Here is a 26,428-nt window from a genome sequence, read left to right as displayed (position 1 = left end):
TCAGATGTGGAATATCTATTGAATTAAATTATTAGGTTGTCATGAAGTAGGAGTTTGTAAGGCGTTGATCATATGAATCAGCTGTGTTGGAGCAGAAGAGATCTAAAACATGCAGGACTAGTGGTACTCAAGAGGTTTGGGAGAGAATAGTAGTCATGATTTGTGCAGCTCCAACAAGAGAACACAGTGAAAATGGTGTTTTTATAACTATGTTGACATTATGGCACCTTTTACTAGTGTTTCATCTTTATCTGTCACAGACGTTAAAAAATAAATTCACCTTTGAACTAAAACCTCCGTTCCAGTATCAAAATAAAAGCCTTGTGACTCCATGAACCGAAGTCCGCTCTTAGTTAAGACAAGGCTTTTAACTATGATATATTTGCATGACCCCGTCGTTGACAATGCAATGGCTTTATGAGTGAGTGAAGTATCGGCTTTTAATTGTAGAAACACAATGCTGCAGCATGCAGCAGAAACCGTCCGTGCAAACGTGCAAAGGCAGCAGTTCGGCGAGGTACTCACACAGGCAGCGTGGCCCGCGTGTAAGCAGAAGTTCACGCAATCCTCAGTAGTAGATGCCACTTAAGTCTACAAAGTTATTTAATTTACTGTTTACCGTTTGTAAACACGCTCTCTCGTCATAAAATAAGTCATTAAGTCATAAAATAGGCATATAGAGGCAGAGGGCAGAGCCTCTACACAAAAATACATGACCACACTCTCCTATAGCTCTAAAATAAGGATTGTAAGGGGATTACTTCTGAGTGATTCTACGCATTGTTTTGTTTTAGGCAAAATCCTGCACAGTATATCTTTCAGAAGGTCAATTTGGAGCATCTCTGTACAATCCCACACACACACAACCACAAAACCATCGACACATTTCAGACAGACGTACGCACAACTCTGCTCAGCAACTTAGTAAGTCCTTTATTTGCAATGTTCCGTTACCTCATCTTCCAGTTTCCGATGCAAGAGAAGCAATAATTTCTTAAATAAAGAAAGCAAAAAGAAAAAAAATATTTACAAAATTCCAATACAACTAATAATCAATGGATTATCTAAAGCACCTCTCTGCATCTGGACAACTGCTGTCTGTGTTGGAAAAAGGATACACTGCAATTAACATCAGCAATTTATCATTTCTGAAAAATAAAACTGAAAAAAAGAAGTTTTTTTTAATTATCGGTATTATATATTTACAGAACGCTCCTGAAATAAGTTTCCACTTAAAGTAGAAAAGGCTTTCGGATCATTTCTGTTTTTGTTTTGTTTTGGTTGTTTTTTTAAGTTTTTTTTTTTTTTTTTTTTTTAACTTTATATATTTTCATCAAGTCAATTTTCTGTAGATTTCAAGTTTTAATGGTGATTGGGTCATTAAGTGTCCTCTACGACAGCTCAGGTTTAAGTATAGAAGAGGTAAGGATGACGAGTCAGTCAGTGTGGTTCACTACAGGGGATGGGAGAGGATGGCTTAAAGGAAGCATTAAGACCACCCCCTAGTAGTCAAGGTCAAAGGTCAACACCAGTCCTCCGTGTTTCTGCCGTCTAAGTTCATGATGGGAAACAGGAAGAGAAAATAGACAACCTTTGTTTTAAAAACTCCATCCATCAAATTAAGATTAGTTCATGTTCAACTGCCTATCGACGTCCACCGTTATCATTAATAGAAACACACTTCAGTCATGCTGCACACTCCAGTAAGGGACAAAGACATAAGAGCTGAGTTTGGATTGAACACACATTATGGCATGACGACACCCACGTTTATCAGGGAACCCACCTCACCACGCACGCCGCTGTTCGCTCTTGCAGATCTCATAGGATGTTATAATGGCATAATAATTATCTAGAACTGTAAAAAAGCAGCCTGTTGGTTTGTATTATTGTGACAAAAAGAGTTTCGTAGTGATGTGGGATACTTCACACCTCGTTAACAAGCAATCCTGCTCAATCAGTTTTCAAGTTTATTTGATGAGGACACTTGCTGTGACAAGCAGGTGGGGAAATAATGAGGAAGCAAGAGAGGGAGAGTCGAGAGAAATGATTGTTTTCTGAGTCCATCCCTCAAAGAAAAGGAAAAAAAATAATAAAGATTTATCCTCATTGAGGATTGATTTGAGTCTGCCTCTCTGGCAATATTGTCCATGACTCTCTGCAGCTGCCTGCAGAGCCCCCGCCTTGCCAAAGGGGGGCGGCAGCTTTCAGTTTTCAGTCTTTTAGTCCTTGTCAGACTCCTCCTCTGCCTCGCGGAGCCAGGTGAAGAAGGCGGTGACTGATTTCAAGGCCACTCCTTTGCCTGTTTGCTCTGCAGGGTCTTTGCTGGATTCCCATTTGTAGAAGGCCTCCTCTTTGATAACGTCCTCGTCGTACAAGGCGTCAAAGAACATGCGCAGCAGGTCTGCAGAGACAGGTCACAGAGGTCAATACTGATCTGATCTAACATGGTCAATGAAAACAGATAACACAAGCCTTACAACACAGTAAATATGAGCTCATACTGTCGAGTCTGTGTTAAAATAACTATTTCTGAGGCTGCTGTTTTTTAATTTTCAACATTTCAACAAATAGTGCAAAGTCATCATGCACATATTTATAAGGCATCACAGTACTTAGACTCTTCCCTGGTCAGATCACATTATTTTGCAATTTAGAAATGGACTGCAGTGGATTACAAAAGGCAGCTCTATCATCCAAACAAGAGTTAGCACTGAGTGTCTGCATTCAGAGACCTCAAAACAGTCTGTGAAAGACCATGTCCACATTAATTAGCTTTAATTTAAAACTACGCCTTTTCTTTTCTCGGATGTCACAAACCACCATAAACACTGGTAGATTACGTTACAGTGGGGAATAAATTGAGATTTCAGGCACATATGAATCCTGAGTGACAGGTGTGGTTTGACATCTTTTTAAGTGAGAAGCACTGCAGAATTGTAAGCAGAAAGTCGTCTTCATGCCGTGGATGGTGCTTTTCTTTTGATGAAATGGTAAATGGACTCGCACTTCTACGGTGCTTTTCTAGTCGTTCGACCACTCAAAGCACTTTCACACAAAGTCACATTCAAACACACTCATACATCACATAGGATTAACAGATAAAGACAGAAGCTGAAGCCTAATGTTTCGGATCGCACTGTTTAAGCGAACAACCACATCACCGAATGATCAAGTCAGAAGACCGTGAAACTAAGCAGCAACACTGCTTCTGTTAAGCAGGATAGGTCTTTATTCCCTGTTACAGTCATTTAAAAGCAAAAGCAGCATGTGCATAGTAATCCTTTATTAACCTAGCTAGTGTGGCAAAGAAGTGTAACTTTGTGATATAACATCTAACGTGAAACGTATATTTCCTTCCAACCTTTTCAGTCGACAAGTGTCATCACTGCAGGTGCCCCATGCTCAATGTTTGACTACAGCTGGTTTTAATCCCATCAAAACAGCGAAAAAATGAAGAAAATCTTAAAACAGTTTTTAAAACTTTTCGAGGAGCCATTATAATTTTTTTTCTAGCTCAACTTGCTCGACATTTTTCAAATACACGAGATTCAAAACATAATTTCAACAAGCTGGCATACATGGAGGGAGAGACGGGACTTCACATCATTACACTTGACATTTTCCAGGCCTGGAAGATGTGATATTGAAATGCCATGACCTCTGCTGATACTCCCCTGTTTGATTGGCCAGTCTGTGCTCAGTGTGGGCCTAAGCAAAGGGTCAGTTTGGACACTCTTTTATCAATTGAATTAATTTCTAATACCACCTTAAAATGGTCTCAGAAATGACCATGTTTGCATTTCACATTAACAAAAGCAGCAGTCAAACTCTGACACACATGAGCTCCCCCAGCTTGTTTGTCATTGGTCTACTGTTTGGTGAAGTGCTTGTTATTTTGCTCACTTCTGTGCAGTTTGCCCGAACACATTACTGCTGTCACTCCACGGGTAGACTGATACTCACTCGCTGGCTGCTCCATGTGCACCATCAGAGCCTGGAGGGCGTACAGAGCCTGTAGCTCTTTCTGCTCATCAGAGAGATATTTCTGCAGCAAACTGGCCCTCTGGCTGATCTGCCGTGCATCCACCCTGTACGGGTTGTCACCTAAAACAATGAGAGAAAAAGACTTGCTCAGACAAACCATGACACAATATCAAACTGAACTCCCCATGGCTCCAAAATCAATAAAATGCTGACATTTGCGTTAATCATCACATAACACTGACATAATGAGCATCAGTGAAACATTTTCAACATGGAAAATTTATGCCGCCGCCCTGAAACAAAAATACCTAAGTGATGACAAACACACGAAGACGCAAGATAATATTAACAAAAACAGACAGCCCCTACTTCTACATGCTGCATTAGTCATACTTACATATGATGGCAGACTGACACACTGATGTCATCAATGCTCGTACGAACTGGTTGGAAGCAACTTGCTGCTCATCCAAGTTAGCCTGAAAAAAGAAAGAAAGAAAAACTGTTTAATGGTGGAAACAAATGATTCATATATTTTTTTTTAAAAAAAGGAATATTATATAAGGTTCTGTATGGTTTATGGGAAAACTCAATAAAAGAAATCACTAAAATATTTGGCACATTTATTAACAAAAACCCACTGTGTTTATCTCTAGAGAAAAAAACCTGAAGAAATTGAGAAGATTAAAAATTAAACAAATAAAAAAGAAATTGGTTAAAAAAACAATTTAAACAATCAGAAATGGAAATATCTTGTGAATGGAAAATATGAAGTGGAAAAGATCATTATGGGAATTAGGAACAGAATACATATATTCAAAGAAGGACTTAGTAACTTCGTAATCAGGTGACATAAAATTACTCAACTTATGAATTCTGAATGATTTATGAATGGTTTATTATTACCGTGCATATTTATTTTTTTTGTTTTTGCCTCTGTTGTTATTTACTGGATATACACACATATGTATATGTACACACACACACACAGACATTTTTTTTTTTTGTATGTTAGTAGTTCTGATCATTTAACTTCAAAAATGCTAATTAAAAAAATAAAATAAATAAAGACCATTATAAGAGCTACATCACTAGAACGTATCACTCACCTCAGCCCAGTCTCGGATGCGCTGGTTGTTGGCCTTGTCCTGGAGGAGTCTGTCCAGCTGTTTGCTCAGCTCCTCTCCACTGAGGACCTTCTTCTTACTGACCTCCTTTGACTCCGCCCCCCCTCCTGTGGTGAACTCCACTTTCTAAAGTATATAAAGACAGAAAAAAGTAAGTGATGAACTTGTAAAGTTGTCTTTAATTCTCTGGTTTTTTTAATAGCTCACTCTGCCCGTTAGTCAAAAAAAAAAAATCCCGCTATTTGGTGGCCTTAGTTTTGCCAAAGGAGGCTGAAATTTGACATGGAGGTTGTGTTGATGTTCATTTGCCTGATGAAGAGCCTGATGGGTTCAAACTTCGTATCTGTTGTAGTCAATAAACTACTAGGAGCTGTACTCCAGTGTACAAATATTTATTCTCTCTGTAGTGTTTATGTTCATGCCAGTTGGCTTAATACGGCAGTGGGAGTGGTCTGTTGCAAAAAAGGCACATAACTTCCAAAAAGATTCCCAGACTTGCCCAAGATTTTTTGGAAACATCATTCATGAGCCAAATGACAGCTGATTCCTGCCTGGCATATGTGGTCGCAGCTTATTGCAAATTTGTGCGTTTAAATTGTAAACAACCAAAGCACAACACAGGGCATGAGTGGAGGTACTGGCATTAGGTCTGCAGTTGTCTTCGCTGCAATAAATCATAGATTTTGGTACAAGATGCGTTTATTTTTTCCAAGACTGAATGAAGGCATTCATTATTGGAGTGTGCCTTCTCTCTGCAAGAGGTTACAATCTCTCTATTACCAAATGCCTCCACCAAACCTCGATGGGAAAATAATAAGTGAAGTGGCTGTTTTCAGTTGTTAATGTGTAACCGTCTTGTATTTCTGTAAAATACGGACCTGATCGGTGACGAACTTGTTGACGTCTTCCTCCTCAGGCAAGAAATCTGACCAGCTCAGTCCGCCCTCCGTCCACATGGCCCCGATCTTCTTGGGGGTCTGATGGAGTGAAAAAAAACATTAAATCCAGTGAGTCTAAACTCTAAAATGGAACAAACTGCATAGATGTTGTTAATGTACAACAGAATGGAATGAAACAGATGTTAAAGTTTGGACTCAAATCGACATGTCTTATGCTGGTTTTTTTTTTTATATATTTAGGACATACCATTTCTTTGCAGAGCAACTTGAGGATCTGTACGAGTAGCACGCCAGCCTTCCCCAGAGGTATGAGAGGCTTGGAGATCTCCCTGAAGACACAGGAACACTGAATTATGCTTCTGACATGAGTTGTTTTATCTATTTTTGTTGATATAAATATCAGAGTGTGACAAGAAAAGGAAAGAGAGGGGAATAACAGACGAGAGAAACACTTCAATAACATTTGTGAGAATTTGACAAAGGTGTCAAGTTAGCTGACAGACTCAGGTTTGATGTTTCTGAATGTGTAAATTCTTACTGGAACACATGTTTAGGGCCAGATGACTGACAAACACCCTGAAGATGTCACTTTAATGGTGTGTTCACGCCGAATGTGATCAGAGCGTTTCGTGCAACGAGTTTACATACAAAGTCAATGCAAACAGAAGCAAATTCACACCGGTCGGTGTGATGGACGTGTTGGATACCAAAATGCATATTTTGCATCATTCACGTAAGTTGACATTTTTCAACTTGCGCAAGAATTTTGCGTGACGCTGTGGACACATGGAGCTACACTCAGCATCAGTACTGCACAGACACAGAAGAAATAAGGATCTGAAGGGCTCAGAGATGTGTGAGCAAATCTATAAAATTACACAGTAAACTCTGTAAATACACCTGTGTCTTGTGTAAGCTATTTTTGTTGAGTTGCTTATTAGAAAAATGGTGAGTAGTAAGTTGGTCTTTTATTGTGGAAAGTAAACAACGGAGGGTGTGTAATGTGCTGCTGTGATGGTCTGACAAATAAAGAGTGTTAGCATCTTGGTTGACTCTGCTTCAGGGCACAGTGCCTGCGTGTTTATATCCAGCTTTCTGTTGTATGTCGTTGCAAACCACAAAAGCTGTTAGCTGCTTCTTTTAGCTAAAAGCAAGCGCAACCAAATCTGTTGAGGGCCAATTTTCATGAGGTGAAAAATGCTTCAGCAGCCATATACGAACAACCATTTTTATCGCATAAAGTGTGAACACGGCATTAGTCTCAATGACTTAAGAAAATCCAAAAAATTGTGCTATTTCTAGACAGAGATGTGAGTCACAAGTATCAGTTTCTGACAGATCTCAATCCTGACTTTCAGCACTGTGACTCACCTGAAGAGCTGTCCCATAGGGATGCCTCCCTCATGGAGCACGGGGGTAATAAGTTCAGCCAGGTAGAGCCAGATGTGAGGTATATCTATGGCTGTGTCTTCCGCAGCCTCCAGGGTCTCTTCTAGCCTGTGGTCCCAAAAAAAAAAAAAATTAGTTCAATTTTTTCACATCAGTCTGTTGAGAGGAAATTAAAAAAAAGCTATTTTCAGACATTGAAAACACATTGTGATGTATTTCTGCTAAAGGCTCACCCTTTGTAGTACTGCTGTGTGGGCAATATCCCTGCCTTTATAAGCTGGTGCAGCAACAGGCCCATGTGCTCTCTGGCGATGGTGCTGCGCTCAAGCGTCGACTCCACGCCATTCCGCACAAACACGTAGAGCAGTGAGGCACTGTTGAGTTCTGACACACACTGCAACGCCTCCTACAGCAGCAGAGGAAGAACACACACAAGATGTTGGCTACAAGAGCGGTTTCATATTTCAAGCATTTGCTGGTTGAAGGGAAACTCTGGTATTTTTCAACCCTAATTTTCTGTGTTTTTGTATCTAAGTGATTGCGTTTTTTTAAAAGGGATCCAGTATTGAGTGAGAGCGCATCACGTTTGTACCTTCAAGTCATTAATGTGGAGGTATTCTTCAATGATGGCGTTTGACTTCTTCTCAAGCTCCTCTTCACTCAAGGCAGGTTTTGGAAGAGAAGGAGGAGGAGTGGGGGCGCTCTCACGCTTAACTGCAGAGAAAAATAGAGACAGTAGAAGTTAAACATCATTCTGATCTAAATGTGTACACAGTATTTCCTCAAATACATCTTTCTTCCATTTATCCATTTCGAAACCTTTTTGCTTGGTGAGTTTTTCACCTGGGAGATCTTTGCTTGGGACTCTGTCCCGGCTTCCTCTGTCTCTGCTTCCTCTGTCCCGACTTCCTCGGTCTCTGCTTCCTCTGTCCCGACTTCCTCGGTCCCTGCTTCCTCGGTCCCTATCGTCGGTCATGCTGGCAACGCGACGCACAGGTTCAGTCGCGGCTCGGAGGTCTCCGGTCCTCCCACCACGCTCCTGTGACTCTCTGCTGAAGCTTCTCTTGGTGATTTGGTTCCGGGTGTTCCTGTCATCACGACCTTCCCGTCCCTCGCTGCGATCGAATCTGTCAAACCGATCCCTGTCGCGATCACCCCTGTCTCTGTCGCCACGCTCACGGCTGGAGCTTGACCTACAGGTGTTAAGAGAAAGGTAAGGTCCATATGAATCACAATGTTGTGCCATCAAATGTGATCTTTAATAGATTAGTATCAGGTTGCATTTGTCAACACTTAAACATAGAAATGTCTAAAAAAAAACAAAACCTCATCCAGGCCTTTTACTCCTGTAAACAGTGAAGAATGTAGAAATGAAAATAGGAGCACAAGGACGAGACATTTCATTTGAGAAAATATCTGCAGCTGCTGAATACCTCTGAGGCGCTCTGCGATCAGAGTCAGCTGAAGACAACAATGAACCGGACTGCTGCAGCGCTGAGAAGCGGTTGAGAGTGCTGGTAGCTGGACGACCAGAATCTAAAAAAAGGGAAGTGGAAAGATTAACACCTCAATGCACCAAATCAGCTTAAAACCACATTTCTTTTTAAAAAGGTCTTCTACCTGGCTCTCCGCTTGCTGGTTTTGCTCCAGTTCCCCCACTGCTGCCTTTGCCCCAGCTGCCCCACATGCCTTTTCCCCCCGGAGCCAACAGCTGATTATTGAAGTCCAGAGAACCAGGCTGCAGGGAGATACAAAAAGTTACCATAACAAAGTTTAATTCTAAAAGCATTCAACTTAGCAGAATAAGTTTGCAAGACTTGGGCTATTTGTTAAAGTGCAACACACTTCAAAACCAACACTTCTGTCAGGAAACATAACCAAATCTAAGCTTAAAAAAGTGACATTTTATGAAAATAACTTTATTCTACATGTCTCTTTAATTTTTTGCCAAAGATAAACCTTTTGCACTAATCAGATCCTGTAAAAAGCAAAACATATATGTTTATTGTATATAATATTAATTATCAAAGAAATTTTAAAAAAAAAGATTTAAGACACTATAACTGTGTTAAACTCCACAAAACACATTTTTGAGTTCACTCCACCTCTAACCATGACTGTGCTGTTTTCATGGAGTGGAGAACACAGTGAGTAAAATAAGACAGGAGCAAAAAAAAAGCCATAAAAGTGCTTCAGGTTCAGAGGATAAATGACCAAGATTTTAGTGGAAACTTTTGTGTCAGGCATGAACGTTACCTTTGTGATCTTGCTAAGGCGGGTGGTGTCGATGGGTCTGTTTTTGGAGATGGGCACCGTGTTCCATCCCTCGTCCTGGGGCTGGCTGGTCCTGCCGCCTCCTGGTGTGTGAGGCCCTCGGCCCCCCATGTTCCCTCCCATTCTTCCGCCTCCCTCCTTCTTGGACATGAGCTGCTGCTGGACTTTGATCTGTTCTCTGTGCTCCTCCATCTCGGCATCCTTGTGGATCTGGTCGATTGTTTTAGGACCCTGGTCTCCCCTACGAGGCACCCAGTTACTCTGTAGAGATAGGGGACGGTTATAAAACTGCTCCTGTGGTTTAATGTCGACATTCACGGCTCCTATGAGACTCGTAATCGCTGTGGATGACTTCACAAAAAACAAGTCTGCTGATTCAGGAATACTTCGCAGCATTAGTCACCACTAGAAATGCTTGTTATCGGCTCTTTATACAACATCCTCTGACAGATTAATTAATATTTACCTTTCTGAGGTCCAAGACATCTTGAAGCATGAAGCGGATTCTGGATGAGGTCTTTCTCTCTTTGATAATCTTGTCCATCTGGTTGAAATACTGATCCATTCGAGGCTAACAGGGACAAAGAGAAAAAGTGGCATTTATGAGACAAACAATGTTGACCACATTAGTGACCGCAACACGGGGTGATGGTGGAATGTGTAAATGTGTGTGTGTTTTTTCTTTACTAACCTTTGCTTTCTCAAAGTCAAGGTCTTTGCCAATAGTGGACAGCAGCCTGCAGAGACACTCCAGAGACTCCTCGTCATGATTCTTCAGTAGTTTCACTACGCAGTCGTGCATGATGGCCTCTGTCAGCATCTTTAGCTTGAAGAGCTCGCCGATGAACTTAATGTTTCCCAGTGAACGGCGGCGGGCCTGGTCTCTGGACTCCTCCAGCTCTAACCTCAAACGCTCACGCTCCTCTCCCTGTGGGCAGATATGAGCGGGAGTTTGTGCTCAGTGGTGGGTAACACAATCAGTTTAGTCTAAATAAGCAACAAAGCCTGCAGTGGTTGGGACAGTGATAGTGAAAGATCACATTTCTTACCTCTTTGGCAGCCTCCATTTCTTTTTGTTTCTTCTCAAAGATTTCATCATCGTCCTGGTCTTTCTCAAACTCTTTCTGGCAGCGGTTGAGCAGCAGTTTGCGGAAGTTAACAAAAACTCCTGGTTTGTCTGAGGTTGGGACTTTCAACTGAAAGAGGAAAAAGCAGAGTATGTGTTATTTACTATGCAGGAATTGAGGGTTACTGTTTGTAATAAACAGTATCACCTGCAAAGTGGAGGCCAACCCCAGAATCATTCTCTTTCACTATATATTACTCACCTGTGCACTATTCCCAAAAAAACGCCCGATCACGGCAAAAAAGAAAATCTATCTATCCGTCTAATTTTCTGCATTAATTGATAGGCAATGCAAGGTATTGTTTTGTTTAACCAATGTTTTTAGTTTAAAAAAAACCCCAAACAAACAGATTAATCGAATAATTGATTGTTAATTTTACAAATAATCGAAGAAAAGTGTAACCCTAGTCTCTGCAGATAAATACACCACCACACACCTCTAGTGGATGATGTTTATGAGGGTTTACTTTTGTATGAGTCCATATTTTGTCTTTTCAAAGCAAATCCTGTGTAGTATACCGTTAAATACTTAATAAAAACGCTAAAAAAGGGATTGTAATGTGCTTCATCAGCTCCACCATGAACATTAAGTGACACAAAACAGAAGTCCCCCCTGAAGTAATGAGAAACTTTAGACATAATCACACGTCTTACCCCCATAAGGCAGCGGCACATGTTGGCGTAGGCCACAGAGAAGTTGGGCTCTGAGATGGCCTTCTCAAAGATGAGGTCAATGGCTCCCTTCAGCCTCTCCTCTGTGTCTATCGTCAGCTCTGTCACTTGTTTCATCAGCTCCTGAAACTTCTGAGGGGTCAGCTTGTTGAGGATACTACGCAGACGCTTGAACAGCTCTTGAGTCTTGCTCTGTTCGGGATCCTCTTCTTCAGGTTCCTCAGTGCGGCCTCGAGACTTCTTAGATGAGGGCTTCCAGGCCTTCTCAGCCTTGTTGAGCTGCACGTCGTCGCTGAGGGACATGCTGCTGATGATTTTCCTGGGCTCTTTCCTCTGACCCTGCTGGGAGCGACGTGGCCCAGGGGGCTAAGGGGATGGGAAGATATGCAAATTTAGAAACCTTAGAAAGCAAACCTGATCAGCAAAACAAATACATATATTTATGATTGTTGCCATAATCAAAACAGACAGGACATTTTAGAACTGCACTGAAATGTTTGAAACTTGGAAGCTTCATTTACAACATTGAAAGGTGATTGAATCAACATTAAAATTATGCTTCGGTTTTCTTTTTGCATGTCTTTTCATTTTGTTCAAATGCTGTATTTCTGCACAGTTGCAGATAGAAATTAGTGTCCGTTTCTAAGAAACCACGGCAGAAAGGGCAGAGACAAATTCACTCACCGGGCCTCGTGGTCCTCCGACTGATCTGCTCCCAAGGTTCCCCAAATACGAGGGAGTAAAGTCAGGACCAACATTCATCATTCGAGCTGGGTCAGCAGGCCGAAGTGGAGTCTTGTTCGCCTGTAGTTTAAGTAAGAGGAGAAATGACCTGGATGGACGTCTCGTTTCCTCATTCTTTATCAACAGAAAAACTTCCATGCAGCTTCTATTTCAACATCCACTTATATGAGTATAATAAACATCCCCAACCTTGTCCAGGACCACGTCACTGATGCTAGGCAGGCCCTCGGGTTTGTGCATACTGGCGCTGATGAACTGGAAGCCCAGGAGGAACTCCCTGTCGTACCGCTTCTTCTCCTCTGGATCTATCGGCTTCCATTGTTCTGAGGGATGAACGAGAAAAGTTACATGACACAGTGTTTCACTAAAATAGGCAAACATGTGCCCTCATATTTTTTTGTTTTCATTTTTAACTTTAGGTACATGTTAACATAAAAAACAGCTACAGGTGTTGTTAATATCAGCAGTTACTGTTCCACTACATGCAAAAACGGTGCCATTTCTGGAGAATCTTGAGACGATTTTACTCAGATTTTGCGATGACGACGACCCGATCACAACAACTTTGCTTTTTTTTATAAAGAACCAACACTGCTGACAATGCCACCCCCCTATATGATTTTACATAGCTTAGGAGTTGTGACGGGGCGTGACATGCAACAAAACGTCGGCCTCCAGTTTGAGATATAACATAGATGTCGGGCAGACCTTTCAAAACAGTAACACAACATAACATGGCAATAAGAATCATTAACCATCCATTACGTGCTAGATGATCTTATCCTCTGTTTGGAGAGTAAGAAGCTTTTCAATTGTCTCCACAATTTTACATATACGGAGAGAGAAAGAGGGGGGCCGAGAGGGCCAACTCAAACTCCCGAGGCGCTGGGTTCAACGACCTTTCTATGCCAACAGAAGCAGAGCATACTAACTTCAACAAAGAGAGATTTAAGATGTATTTAGGCTATTTATTTTTTCTCATAAAAATTAAAATGAATCCTTATATTGATAATTGAAAACCCAACCACTTAACGAATATCCGAAATGGTTAGCTCCAGCCCTAAAGGCAAAACAGCTCTGTCTGCCCATCCACAATCACACCTTTTATACAGAACAGCAAGGAGTAATCACGGCATTAACATTCTCACCTTAACCAGGGAGTGTAAAAGGGGCTTTTGTCACAACCTACCTTCTTTGTACTGGTATTTCTTCTCAGTTGGCTCAGGTGTGGCTTTAGGTTCTGCATTCTGCTTGTCCTCTTTCTCCTCCCAGGTCTCATCTGCAACCTCAGCAGGAGGTTCAGGTGGAGCAACAGGGACAAGGTCGGCCTGAGTGGACGAGGGTTCAGGAGCAGGCTTGGCTTGTTGCTCCTGCAGCGCAAAAAACAAACCCAACGAAAAAACAGGAAAAGATGAAGATGTATTATGATAACCCGGTTATAAAACGAAAAATCCTCAAACGTTATTGATACAGCTGAAACTGCTGGGACAAGATGACCTTTGTGTCGTCATCTGGACGGATACACACCTCCGTGAAGGCATCCAGGAGGTCTCCAATGGCCTCCTTCTTGTTGAGCTCCTTCATGTTCTTCCTCTTCTTTGGCACAGACGTTGCAGCTTCAACAAATCGACACAGACATTAAAATCTAGCACATCACATGTGACGTTTATAAATGTGAGCCAGAATTGGCTCCACCTTACCTTGCATAGTAGATTCCTCTGTAGGGCAGCTAACAGAGGCAGGAGAGGCGTCCTCACTTTTCTCCTTCCTCTCTTCCTCTTTCTTCTCCTCCTCCTGCTGCTCCTCCTCCTCCTCCTGGGCTGGCATTACCGTTTTAGCCACAGGTGTGGATTCCTGAGATTGAGAAGCGTCAGGCTTGTCAAGCGGTGTAGTGTCTGAAAATGCCACATCCTCAGACAGTTCCTCAGCATCCTGAGGAAGGCCGTTAGAGAGAAGAGGCTCTGCTGCTTCAGCCGGTGTGGGTTCAGGTTCAGGGGCAGCGTTTTGTGTCTGTGGAGCAGCAGGTTCCTGTGCGGAGGAGGGAGGCGGAGAGACTTCGGTTTCTGTCTTTGTCGATGTTTCTGCTTTAGCCTCGTTAACAGGGGTAACTGTTGCCGCAACCTCAACTGCAGGCTCCAACTTAGCGCTGGGCACTTGCTCCTCTTTTTCCAATTTCTTCATTTCCTCTGTTTTCTTCTCTTCCTTCTGCGGTGCCTTCTCAGCTGGAGCTGGAGCGGCCTGTGGTTCTTCCACTTCGACAGGCGCCTCTTGTGCTGCTAATGATGCCGAAGGCCCGACAGGAGCGTCTACTGTGTCACTAACTTTATCATCAACTTTATTTTCTGCCTCAGCAGCAGGAGGAGGTGCTGCTGCTGCAGGGAGGGGAGAGGGAGACTGCTGGTCCTTTATCAATGGGGATGGCACCTCAGCAGCGGCTTTAGGGGCTACACACTGTGCGGCTAGCTCAGCAGGCGGCGTCACCTGGCTGTCTGTTTCCTGTTTGGCCTCCACCACAGGCTCTGTGTTTGCTGTGGCAGGAGGAGGTGGGGTTTCAGCGCTGATTGGAGGCTCCATGTTTTCATCTGGGCAATGAATCACATGAAATAATCACAATGGGGAAAATGTGGAGCACAGCAATTTTGTAGGAATGCTAGTTTAGATTTTTTTCAAAGAACTGTTTGTGATAGATAGCCGATCCTCGTTAACCAATCACTGACTGTTAACCCTTTGAAACCTGTGAAAGTCGGCCTGGGAGAAGGCAATGAGCATCTTGACAAGAAATTACTCACAATTTGCGAGAAATTTATTCTAAAGAATTACAAGTAAATGACCTGAAAATTACAAAAAAATTAAAAAAGTAAATAAAACAAAAACAAATACATTATCTGAAAAAAGGGCTAATGTACACTCACATACATATTTCTGTAAGAGAATTTTAAATATCTATATTTTTATTAGGCTTATAAAAATTGTTTTCTTTACAATTTTTAAAATAAAAAAAACAATTGCAGTTGCCGGAGCCATCTCTTGCCAAGTTGCTCATTGCCTTTTTGCCCCCCCCAAATTTTAAAAAGAAATCAAACAAATGTTCTCAGTTTTCATAGGCTGTAGTGGTTGTGAAAGGCATCTGAACACAGCACAAGAAAACTGCTGCAAGAGTGTCAGCTCCGCACTGGAGCCGCTGAGTCCGCCCACCCCGCACACAGTGACACGGCTCACTGGTAGCATCACAAGGCTAACGTTACCCAACAGGTTTAAAGAGTTAAGCTGTTTCATTGCGAGTTTGTTCGTACTGCTTAACAGCTCGTTGTTTGATGTTAATCGCTGCTGTGTTAGCTTGTGCTAACTCGGAAGATGTTGAACTGACTGTGTTGTGCAACAGACAGTTTGTAACAGACAGCAACATCATGTCACTGACTGCACGGTTTCATCATCTTCCCCAAACAGTGCCAATATATTATATTTATTAGGTATTTTTCAAATTGACCATATTAATCCGTCCAAATTCTTATTGTTGGTTACCAGTTAAACAGAGAATGTACTCACCTCCTTTGGTCACTGTCGTGGCCGGCTGTGTAACTTCACCGTTGGTCTGTGCAGGACTTAAATCTGCAGAGGAGACCTGCAGAAAAAAAAAAGTATTTAGTGTTTTTAAGATCTAAAAATGCACAGATTTATGATTTATGATTTACATCCATGAGTTTAGTGTAAGTCATCACAACATCCCTGCATCGCTATCTTTATGAAATTATTTTCACTTTTAGTTGAGACTTATCTGGTTTATTGATTAAACTCTATGGTCATACTGAAGACTTCAGTGTGTCCTGCTGTTCAAATGTATTTCATTTTATTTAAGTGTTTCTAATGTCTTCCCAAACCCAGCTGGCAATGAACTTGCAAGTTCCTAAAATAACATTTCAACAACGTCAGTGCATATTTGAGTGCATTTGCTTCTGCTTCATTCTGTGAAACTCTGTGCTATATCAGTGCTGTGCTGATAATACCATGTCGGCACAGAGGTATGAAAACATACAATTACCCCGAGGAAAAAAAATTAGTTGGGAGCTGATGCGTGAAGAAATTCTGAGCTGTGCTTTGTTTTCTTCAACAATGTGCCTCTTTGTTCACACACAAACACACCAAATGTCATTTCTTTTCTTCAAAATGAGTGCAGAAACGATCTGCTCAAGGTGTGCATTTTTTTTAATCAATACTTGTTTGTGTATTTAAAGTGTATAAGATGTAAATAATACATTTTCTTTCACTTTTGGGAAAATTACAACATTGTCAAATAAGCCAACTACTAAAGTAGAAAAAAATTAAGTCAAAATTACAGATATCTTATCTAACAACTCAAGTTCCACAGTTGGCACTGTCCATTACTCTACTTTATTTCATTTTACATACATACACACTATCTTAGGTCAGTACAGACTAGCTGACAGCAATAGTTTTCTAAAATAAGAAAAACTAAACCTTTATTTCAGATAAACACAAAAATGAGTCATTATTTGTACTCAGGACTTAAAATAAAAAAATAAAAACAAAATAAAACAGTTCTGTTTTGAACCATGTACCATGCTTGTTTCAGATCAGAGTTCAAACAAGTCAATAAAAGCTAGTCTTCCCAAAATATGTCTCACCTGTGGGGGAGTCGGTGTGGTGGTGGACCTTCCACCTGACATGATCTCCTCTGTGATATCACGCCCGCCCTGGTTGGGGTCTCGTATCCTTATCTATAAGAAGAACGAGCAAATATTGGTTCAACTGCACACAAAACATGTATCAAACACAGACAGCACGTAATGGTGCTGTCTCTGCTGATCTGTAGCTGCCACCCATCATGATAAATACTGTTGTTATTTTCAGGTAAAAGAGAAAGTTCCACAGTGAACAGACAATACACTTTCAGTCCATTCATTTTTTTTGACCTCAGACAAGAGGTGCGCTGCCCTTTTGTTGTGACACACTACCGGTTTGCGTTCCCTCTTTGGTGGCCCTTGTGACTGTGCCGGTGGTTGCTGAGGAGCCGGGGCTTGCTGCTGTTGCTGGGCGGGGTTGATCATGACCGGCGCCGGCTGGACAGACGGAGAGTACTGCGGCTGAGCTGGATAGTATGCTCCTGCTGTAACAGCGAGAGGAAACAAAACAAATATAAGAAAATAATACTGAACCGACAGATGCAGCTTCATACTAGAATAACCGTCCATCTGGGATTCACAAGTTGTTTTTTTTTTCATGTAGTTGTGACCAAAAATGTCTTTATTTGCTGTGTTTTCCTGAAAACCCTGCAAGGTGGTTTGTGGGTGTAGACCCTATTCATATTTAATATAAACCTCCTGCAATAACAGAGGGGAGACTCCTGTAGGAACACACCACATGAATCCACACAGAGCCTGTTTGCGGTGTGTGGATCACAATATAAACAAAATATAAACTTGTACATATTATATACATAAAGGCTTATGTGAAGGCTGATTTATGTGTTGTGCCCTTTAGCAACGCCGAGTTGTATTGAGCGAATGAAACGATGGACATTATGTTAAATTTATTCATTCTGAAAAACATTACTATGAAATGGGTTATAACACAGGCTTTTGAACTAACAACCTCAACATGTTAACAGGGATCCTGACTTTTTGGTTTCAGTTTATTCCCCAGAGTTCATGGATATTGTTGGAGCAACTGATAACAGCACAGGTTTTGGTGATTTGCATGTCAAAAAAAGTCGAACCTAAAACTAGCCCAATTTTTTTTAATGAACATTTCAGTTTTTCAACAACATTTATAGAAATGGCAACTATGCTTTTACTGCCGTCTACAACCTGTTGGGCATAAACTGCACCGACACAGAATGCACGAATAAAAGGTATACTTTCTTATGGTACAATTATCATTTAGGAAGCTCTTTTATTGCATCAGACTCTGAATAATATGACTGCGTTTGTTTATTTTTCATCTCGGGCAAGATATGACACTACCATTGAAATTGATATCCATCCAGAGCTACTAGAAATGTTGAAAGTATTTTACATTGTTGCCAGCAGGACGAAACCATCTTTCCACAAACTATTTGTCACTAGAATGGTTCGTCTCTGTTGTCTGCTTGTTTGCCAGTAGGAGCTGTTGAGGTAAGCATGGTAAACTTGGTACTGTAAAACACATTTTGTCCTTTGATGTAAAAAAAAAAAAAAAAAAAAAAATCAAAGTTTGAAATCACTAATATGGATATGCAAAACCAAAGAGATAATTACGAAAGTAGTGAGGAGTAAACAGAGATTCTGTTGCTGATGCAGGAGCTCTGATTCCGAAATTTTACTGAAAGCCAGAAAGCGTTCTTAGGCTAAGACATATTAACCTTAACGCAAAGTTATAAGCATCTTGCTCTGTTGTTGTGGTTGGACAACTTGACCTCTTGATGATGGAGACACTTGTAGAGTGAATAATTTGTGTGGAGAAGTTTTTTGTGTTGTTTGTTTTTGACTGTCCCTGTTTCTTTGTATTTCATTAAAACTCTCAAATTATATTGTATCAAAACTTGACTGGTCTGAAGTACAGTAAAGTACAAAAAGCGAGTCTAAATACTGGTATTCCACATAAATCTAGATAAATATCATTAGTTTGATTGTAGTGTCATATCTTGCCTAAGGTGAAAATGAAACGAACCACAGTCATATTCAGTGTTTCAAATCCACTTTCAAGATATCTATAATACAATTCAATGGAGTTGTATAAATGACCGTCACGTTTTCACTTTGCACTTTGCATATAAAAGTAAACACGTGTGTTACCAAAAGAAAAGAAAAACGCATTTGCAACACTATCAGAGACAGGAAGTGCCACAGAGATTTTTGCCACTAAAGCCTGCTGACCAACGCACAAGCACACACACTACTCACCAGGGTAGCGCTGGGAGGTGAGAGGAGCACCGTGGAGAGAGAGACGGCCGTTTTCTCGGCCGCCCCCTCTCCCCCCACCACCCCGCCTCTCCCTCGCAGCAAGAGAGGGCTCTGAACCAACGCAGCAAACGAGAGGAAGGGAGTGAGGGACGGGAAAGGGAGGAAAGAAGGAGAGAGGGCGGGAAGAGACAGATGCAGAATGAGTTAATGAGAGGATCCAGAGGAAGCAGGGTGTTAAAAAGGTCCCATGAAATGAACGGCTTTTATGTACCTTGTGTTCCTGGCTGCATATTACTTTGCTGTTTTTTTGTGCGTTCTTTGCGTCTTTAATAAATCCAGAGGCGAGCAAATGAGCATTTGCAGCAGTAACGCAAGTCACAAATGTGTTGCATTTTCAAAAAGTGCAATACTCAAATGTTTGCTTTCCATTCTTGGAGTCTCTGTTCTTTTGAACTATCATTAATATTCAAATTATAACCCTCCTTACATTAAATCCCACCCTAACACCTTATGCTGATATTCATCCTGCAAAAGAGCAAAATTCTTGTCCTAAAGTCATTTCATGGAACCTGTAAGGCAGTGTCAGGTGAGACTGCAGATAGAGAGAACACAGGCCGAAGCAGAATCAAGCCAGACCACATGCAACTGGCAGTTCACTACACACAGCATTTAGACCCAGAGAGACATTAAACACACCGACCAGCGAAGCAAAACCACAACAGCGTTACCTTATCGGCAAAGTGTTATATGCTAAAAAAAATCTGTTAAACTGTTTCACCTCTTTTAACTGATAATCCTCAGTGTTTATGGTTGTGCTTGGCTGTTGTCGGTCTTGGTTAAAAACTCTTACCATAAGTTGGGTATTCAGCAGGGCTCGTTCCCGGATAGAAGCCTGCTGTACCGCTGGTCACAGGATACTGCTGAGTAGGAGGCATATATGGGGCCCGGTACTGCAGAGACAACATACAGAGTCAGAGGCAACAACAATAGAGTCCCAACAGTTAAGTTGGGAGAGCGTCATTCAAAATCTCTGCCGTCTCCACGGTAACATACTGTATCAATGTGAATAAGATAAGATCCTTTTTGTAACACACGTTTCTGGGAAGATAAACATTTGCTTTTTGTTTTCAGAAGCAGCTACTTCTTCATTGTGTCTATTAGTCGCACGCTCACACACTTTCCTGTTCGGCTCTTGGAAGCAGACAGGATGATTTTCTCTGGCTGATAGCATTTTTCAGCTTTCTACGGTAACATGCTGTGACACCGGTTAATTCTTGGCGGCTTGACAGATCCGTCTCATTGGAAATTTGACTCATTTTCACTCACCAAGAATGTAATTTCTCCATGCCAGCAAAACAAGCTAATGAGCAGTCAGAAACTACAGTAGGTTAAAATAAGTTTCCTAAACAATTTTAGTTTCCGCTCATTCTGTAGGAGCAGGTACTCCCTTTACTTAGGGAGAACAGATTTGTTTGATAAAGCTGTGGTAGCCAGTTTCACTATTATACATAATAGTGAATATAATAATTATCCTGAAAAAGTAATAATAATTAATTAATTGATTAATTTTAAGCATAGATTTCTGGACCTCCTCTTGAATCTGTTTTCAAGCTTTAGATAGTCTAGACTGCGAAGGGAGACTTTGGCCAGTCACAGTTTATGTCAGAGAGCGTGTTTTATTTTTTGTTTTCTTGGCTGTTCTACAAATGCAGATGCAAGTGCACATCTCTTCTGTGAAAGCCCGATTCAGTGGCAGAGAGTCCTGCAGAAAAAGTTGCTATTCCAGCATTGGCAACAACTGCCTACATTGCAAAGCCACCCAAAATCGGAAAACAGACTTATCAAAACGAGAGTCTGGAAAATAAATAAATACATAAATAAAACTAAAGTCTCAAATCCTATTGTGTCCTCTGACTCCCAGCTAGGGCTGAAACTAAACACTATTTTATTTGTTGATTAATCTGCCAATTATATTCTCGATTAATCATTGTATCAGTAAAATGTCAGAAAACAGTATAAAATGCCCAGTATAACTTTCCAAAGCCCAGTGCCCAGCCCCAGTGTTTTATCCAGCCAACAGTCCAAAAATCCAAAGCTGCTCAGTTTATCAAGTATGACAAAAGAAAAGCATCAAATTCTTAAATTTTAATAGCATAACATTAGCAAATGATTGTTTTTTTTGCTTTAAAAAGTGGATAACAATTATTTGATGATCAAAACAGGTGCCAAATAATGTTCTGCCCTGTAGCTCTATGATGAAATGAGATAAAATATACCAACGTATGAGAAACAATTGGTTACAGTATCAGGCGTCTGCATGCCTGCCGCGTTCTGGTTGGAGAGGCTTAGGGCACAGAAGGGAGAGCTTCCTGCCATTATTTTCCATTTTCTGGATTTCTGCTACCACAGCTTTAACCTTGACCTCCACTTTTTCTTTAAAAAAGCATTGTATTATATTAGGGCCACTACGGTAATATGACGAGCATAAACTTAGTATCTTGTGTGAAGGTTGTTGTGTAGACCGGTAATGTGTGTCTTTTTTTTCTTTTAACAAACAGAACGTGAACCAACCTGTCCAGGGGGGATGAAGTAGCCCTGAGGGGAGCCTGCAAAAGACAGCTGCTGCTGGGAAATCATCATCATCTGGGAATTGGGCGGGTAGACGTGGGTAGGTCCGACAGGTCGTGGGCCACTACTTGTCTGTACCCTCGGAGCACTGGTGGCCATGGCCGGTCGGTTCTGATAATAACTCTAAAGAACAGATAAAGGAGAATATGGAAAGGAAGATGAATCAAAGCACAAGCGAACCTGTTGCTGTGTGTGCGCATTTAACCGTCTTTAACCATGGTGGTCCTAACCCCTGTGCTGTGCTTCCAGCTGAGATCAGGTGTGTGTGTGTGAGACTGGACACGCGCACACACACCTAATCTCAGCTGGAAGCACTCACAGCAACTGCCAATGTGTGCAGAAAGTTCAGCTCTTGGGTTACACTGAGCTCAAATTGTATTGAATGTCATATGTCTCCGTGCAACACTGAGGTTAGCCCAAGTTAAGAGAGGGAGGGAGAGGGACGAAGAGAAAAGCTGTTACCTGTAACGCTCTGTATCCACCCTTCAGCCGCGCAACACATGAGCAGAGAGCAAGAGAGGGAGTGAGATTAAGGTGAAAATGAGGACAAGAGACAATGTGGAAGGTTGAGATAACAAGGTGTCAGAAGGAAGAGCATGAGAGGCAGCAGCAAAAATATCTCAGCCATGAACAGTACGCTCAAACAACCATAGCTGTACACATGCAACTCTGTACAGGTCTGCATAGAAGTAAGATCCCCTCAAGTCCTGCGGGTTAAAGAAACACTTTAGGGGCTGCAGGTGCATGCAGGCAGTGAAACAATGTTAGAATGCTGCAGGTACTAAAATTACTTCCCTTAAATATTAAACTACTAGGCTGTTTTTAATACATGTTTGGGAAGATGTCTTACAAATGCAGAGAAGTATGGGGGGAGAAAACTGTGGGTATGTGCAGGTGCAAGGTGAAAAAAGAATAAATATGGCCTGGGTGAACTCGGCTATAACATAGCAAACCTGCAACAACTTTCAAAAATGGTAATATTTCCAAACACAGAAATGTGGATTTCAAGGATGAGATGTAGAACTTTATGTTATTGGACCTTAGGAAAAGTAAAAAAAAAAAAATACAGCGTTCTCATCTAATTCTCCAACACGTGGAACCAAGAGCATGCACTACACTACGGAGACAAAGGGGATGTAAGGCAAAGTGAGGGGTGTTAGTACCTGTTGGTGTAAAGTACGGGGGCCTGCAGCAAACTGGGAGGACAGCAGAAGAGAGGAAAGAAGTCAAGATTTACATTCAAGGAGAAACATGGCGAATACGCCACAACACACGCACAAAGATTTAGCCAAAGCCTTATAGCAGAAGAAGCCGTGTCAGAAGTTTTTGTCAAAGAGCAGGAAAGGGAGGGATCCCATACGGGGCAAAATATCACACAATTAAGACACTGGAAGCAAAAACCTCCGCATAAGGAAAAAGAAAACATGCTGTGAACAATACCTGTCTTGGCTGTGGTGCAGAGTTCATTTGTGGAGGTGGAGGGGTAGCAAAAACAAGAGAAGGGGGTTGTCCAGGACCGTAAGCAGCCTTGAGAGGAGAGCACAGAGGAAAAATCGGCGTTACTTAACTTTCATCTACCAAAAAAAATCAGATTCTCCATGGTTGGTTTCTCTCACCTGTGTCAATCCAGGGGAAGGGGCAGGGTTTGGGACAGAAGTGGGTCCCGTTATAGGCTGTGGTGGTTTGTTCATTTCACGTTCTTTTATGGTTCTGCATTAGGGTGGCCTTGTGTTGCCAACCTTTCTGAGGGAAAAAAAAGGAGCAAGAAATACAAAAAAAGATGAACTATTAAGCATTAACTACGTGTTAGTTAAAGACATTGAGAGTAAATTGCTTTTAGTTCAAATCTGATCCTCATTGAAAGTGATATTTGCAGCCACACAGGGTAGATATCACTAAACACTGTATGAGGACATGAACTTTTAGTGTGGCATCATCTCATCAAGCAGAGAGGGTGTGTCTGTGGTTTCGCCTTTGATAACATCACCACCTCCCACGACCCCTCACTTGCTTATAGCACGGCTCATGCACACAGTCTTATAAGCAAGTAGTGTTAACCTCGTCTGCAAATTCCTTGCTCTAAACATATACCAAAGGACTTGTGTGTTTTACCCTCCACACCAAACTGCCTGTTTGAGTAGAAATAGTGGCTATTAGGATTGTGGTTTTTTTTAACTGTCAAAGCCCCTTTTTAAATAATCTAAGTGATCATGACTTTGTCAAAAGCAAACAGCAAATAGATAAGAGATTACTTGTAGCAGCTTGGAGATACAGTACTGTGCTTAAGTCTTGAGCCACTTTAAACTTTGTGTTTTTAGAAATGTTATAAAGGTTATATTTATTTCTCAGTAGTCTCTTTCTAAAATTACTACCAGAACATACAAAAAATATGTACACAATAATAAAAATGCAAATATTTCAGGATAAAACAACTTGAACGGGCTTAAGTTTGGAGTATTTAGTGCAGGGTTGGAAATTAGCACCAGCCACCAGCCAAATGCTGGTAAAATATGCAAGCCGCTGCTAGATTTGCTTCATCTACCAGTCACAAAAACAATGGAAATCTATTGAGTGGCTCGTGGATTTTGGAATCTGCTAGTAGCCACAGTGGCTGGTGGACAAAAAAAGTTCATTTCCCACCCTGAGTGTGACCTCCCTTTCCATTTAGCGTGTCTTCAATGTTCTTGGGCAGACAAATGTAAGATTTACAAAATATGATAATGAGTAATGAGTTTTGCATGGTACTGTACCTCTAATTCATGTGTGCCTGCTATCAAATCACCAGGAATGGTTTGGTTTTGAGTGAATTTAAGAAAATGGATACCTGAGGTCAAAGTTCATTTACTGTGTGAACAGTGGCTTCAATGCCCCCTGGTTGTGCTAGCTACATGTGCAAATAATCCACTCAAATGCATCCGTTTCAAAACCAACTGCAGTTTTCACATCATGACAAATCACTGTGGTGGAACAAGTTATACTTGTGGGAATTAATCAAATCTGATGGAAACCACTCACTAGCAGACGTGTCATCCACCATCCACCTGCTGACACAGGAACTATTAGCTGCTAGCTAATGCCATGCTTCTTTGGGACAGGGCATCAAAGCTACCATATGGATCTGTCAGCAGGGACGGCTAACAGCCTTGTGAACCGACATTAAATGTGACAAGTAGACTATTAAAAGCTTCCTATTTTGTCTTAGCTGAGACATAGGATGAAAAGACATTTTACTGGCCCGCTAACAACGGCCGAAGCAGGTTAAATCGTTAGCCAACAGCCGGCTAACGTTACGTGTCCCACTATCATAGACATTTTGCTTAGTTACGCTACGTGGCTGAAACCACATTTAACCTTAAAGTACACACAGCTCGTCCCGGTGGTTTTGCTGTGCTTGTGAACATTACGTTAAGTAATCGAAACTCGAGAACAGCAAATAAGCCGGTCCTAGCAATAATGTTGCAACACTTGACACACCGATTAGGTTACAGTTAAGCTAATGTTGGTTAGCGGTTTAGCCCTGCCCTGTCTGTCCTACGAGGTGTATTTAATTACAGGCCCTGCGAGGTCCGCCAGCGAATTAAACCAACAACATGACATTAAACTTGAGCCAATATTATGCTTACACGATTTCAGATTTTCAGTCAAACCGTTAAGATTGCGAAATTAGCTTTGAAATAGTGAAAATCGTCTTAAAAGCATGACTCAGTGAACGATCGGTATTAACCATATGAAGATTAGCCACGAGAACGAGCCTGGGTGTCAGGTTAGCAGCTCTAAAAAAATGTCTCAAAATTAAGTACCTACCTTTAAACTAACGTTAAAACACCGTGGTTAATTTGAGGTTATCGGTTTACATGTTCTGGGTGAGATTAGCAGGTTAGCTGTGCCGGTGTGACAGCCGGCAGGGCCTGTTCAACCAGCTAACGCTAGCCTGCTAGCCTGTGTGCCTTTGACAAAAATGAAGCCGAACTGTTCTTGAAGCTAGCTCCACCACCGCCGGTTGTTCTTACCAGTAATCAATAGTGAATATGTTGTAAGATGATAACTCTGGGAATCAGCCTCTGACCAGTCTTCTTTTAATGAAAATGTTGTAGTTCCCTTGTCCTTTACTCCAAAAGAAAAGTGATGCCCTTCTTGGCTATTGACTTAGCGAGCTAGCAGCTAGCTGACCGGCAGATGGGGTGAGTGCTGTTACTGTCACTTCGGTTTAAATCCCCGGTCAAGCAAAAGTGACAGTGCTCAAAATCTAATAATATAGTACTTCGGGAGTACTATTGACAATTCCGATGGCCCCGAAAAAAGCCTCTGGACCGGAGGTCCATGATCAAGGCGTCGATGGTGACGGATTGCCGGTTCGGTATGTACACAACTGTCGCATCAGGAGGCTCACAGAGAGGCCATAATGCGATGTTTCTGCTCTATGGAGCCGGTGCGCCTCCAAGTCGCATGGGTAACTTCCGGGAAAATTAAATTTTGATGCCGTCTCCTTGGTCATGTGATACAGGAGCTCGGATCAATTCATCGGCCTTTGCCTCACTATAATGCGATAAAAAACAGAGGAATGCGTAATTTGTTTCAGAAAATTTCTGAATAATAATAATAACCTTTATTTGTATAGCGTCTTAATACACTGCAAGCCTCATTGAGAAATTTGATGTATAAATTTATAGGTCGGCTGAACAA

General features: G+C 41.5%; 1 protein-coding gene across 5 annotated transcripts; it reads right to left on the bottom strand.

The window, feature by feature from the left end:
• Positions 1-908: 908 nt before the first annotated feature.
• Positions 909-26,186, bottom strand: eif4g1a (eukaryotic translation initiation factor 4 gamma, 1a). Of its 5 annotated transcripts, none has more exons than XM_042496997.1 (31): positions 25,756-26,186; positions 23,362-23,488; positions 23,186-23,272; positions 22,909-22,941; positions 21,689-21,868; positions 19,968-20,067; positions 17,150-17,343; positions 16,862-16,954; positions 15,765-15,840; positions 13,919-14,800; positions 13,746-13,834; positions 13,408-13,588; positions 12,408-12,541; positions 12,159-12,278; positions 11,457-11,840; positions 10,726-10,872; positions 10,368-10,604; positions 10,143-10,247; positions 9,659-9,937; positions 9,023-9,140; positions 8,836-8,938; positions 8,246-8,595; positions 7,995-8,116; positions 7,636-7,808; positions 7,385-7,510; positions 6,261-6,342; positions 5,993-6,091; positions 5,097-5,240; positions 4,385-4,466; positions 3,967-4,107; positions 909-2,404 (listed from the first exon to the last, which is right to left on the bottom strand). In XM_042496997.1, the coding sequence occupies exons 2-31, from the start codon at positions 23,434-23,436 to the stop codon at positions 2,223-2,225; spliced, it is 5,118 nt and encodes a 1,705-aa protein (XP_042352931.1). In that variant the 5' UTR covers positions 23,437-23,488; positions 25,756-26,186; the 3' UTR covers positions 909-2,222. The 5 variants fall into 5 exon arrangements, with proteins under 5 accessions (XP_042352931.1, XP_042352935.1, XP_042352932.1 ...); XM_042497001.1 differs by having other exon boundaries at positions 17,192-17,343; XM_042496998.1 differs by having other exon boundaries at positions 23,362-23,484.
• Positions 26,187-26,428: the final 242 nt, after the last annotated feature.

The sequence above is a fragment of the Plectropomus leopardus genome, chromosome 12 (assembly GCF_008729295.1).
Source record: "Plectropomus leopardus isolate mb chromosome 12, YSFRI_Pleo_2.0, whole genome shotgun sequence".
NCBI lineage: Eukaryota > Metazoa > Chordata > Actinopteri > Perciformes > Serranidae > Plectropomus > Plectropomus leopardus.
This window is presented reverse-complemented; position numbering and strand designations above follow the sequence as displayed.

What these genes read in the sequence shown, in the direction of transcription:
- eif4g1a (XM_042496997.1), bottom strand. Translation starts at nt 23,436, where the DNA reads ATGAACAAACCACCACAGCCTATAACGGGACCCACTTCTGTCCCAAAC. An exon ending in TGTGCCGCTGCCTTATGGGG is followed by an intron (nt 10,873 to 11,456) that starts GTAAGACGTGTG and finishes TTCCTCTTTCAG; the next exon opens with TTGAAAGTCCCAACCTCAGA. An exon ending in AGTTGCTCTGCAAAGAAATG is followed by an intron (nt 6,092 to 6,260) that starts GTATGTCCTAAA and finishes TCACTCCATCAG; the next exon opens with ACCCCCAAGAAGATCGGGGC.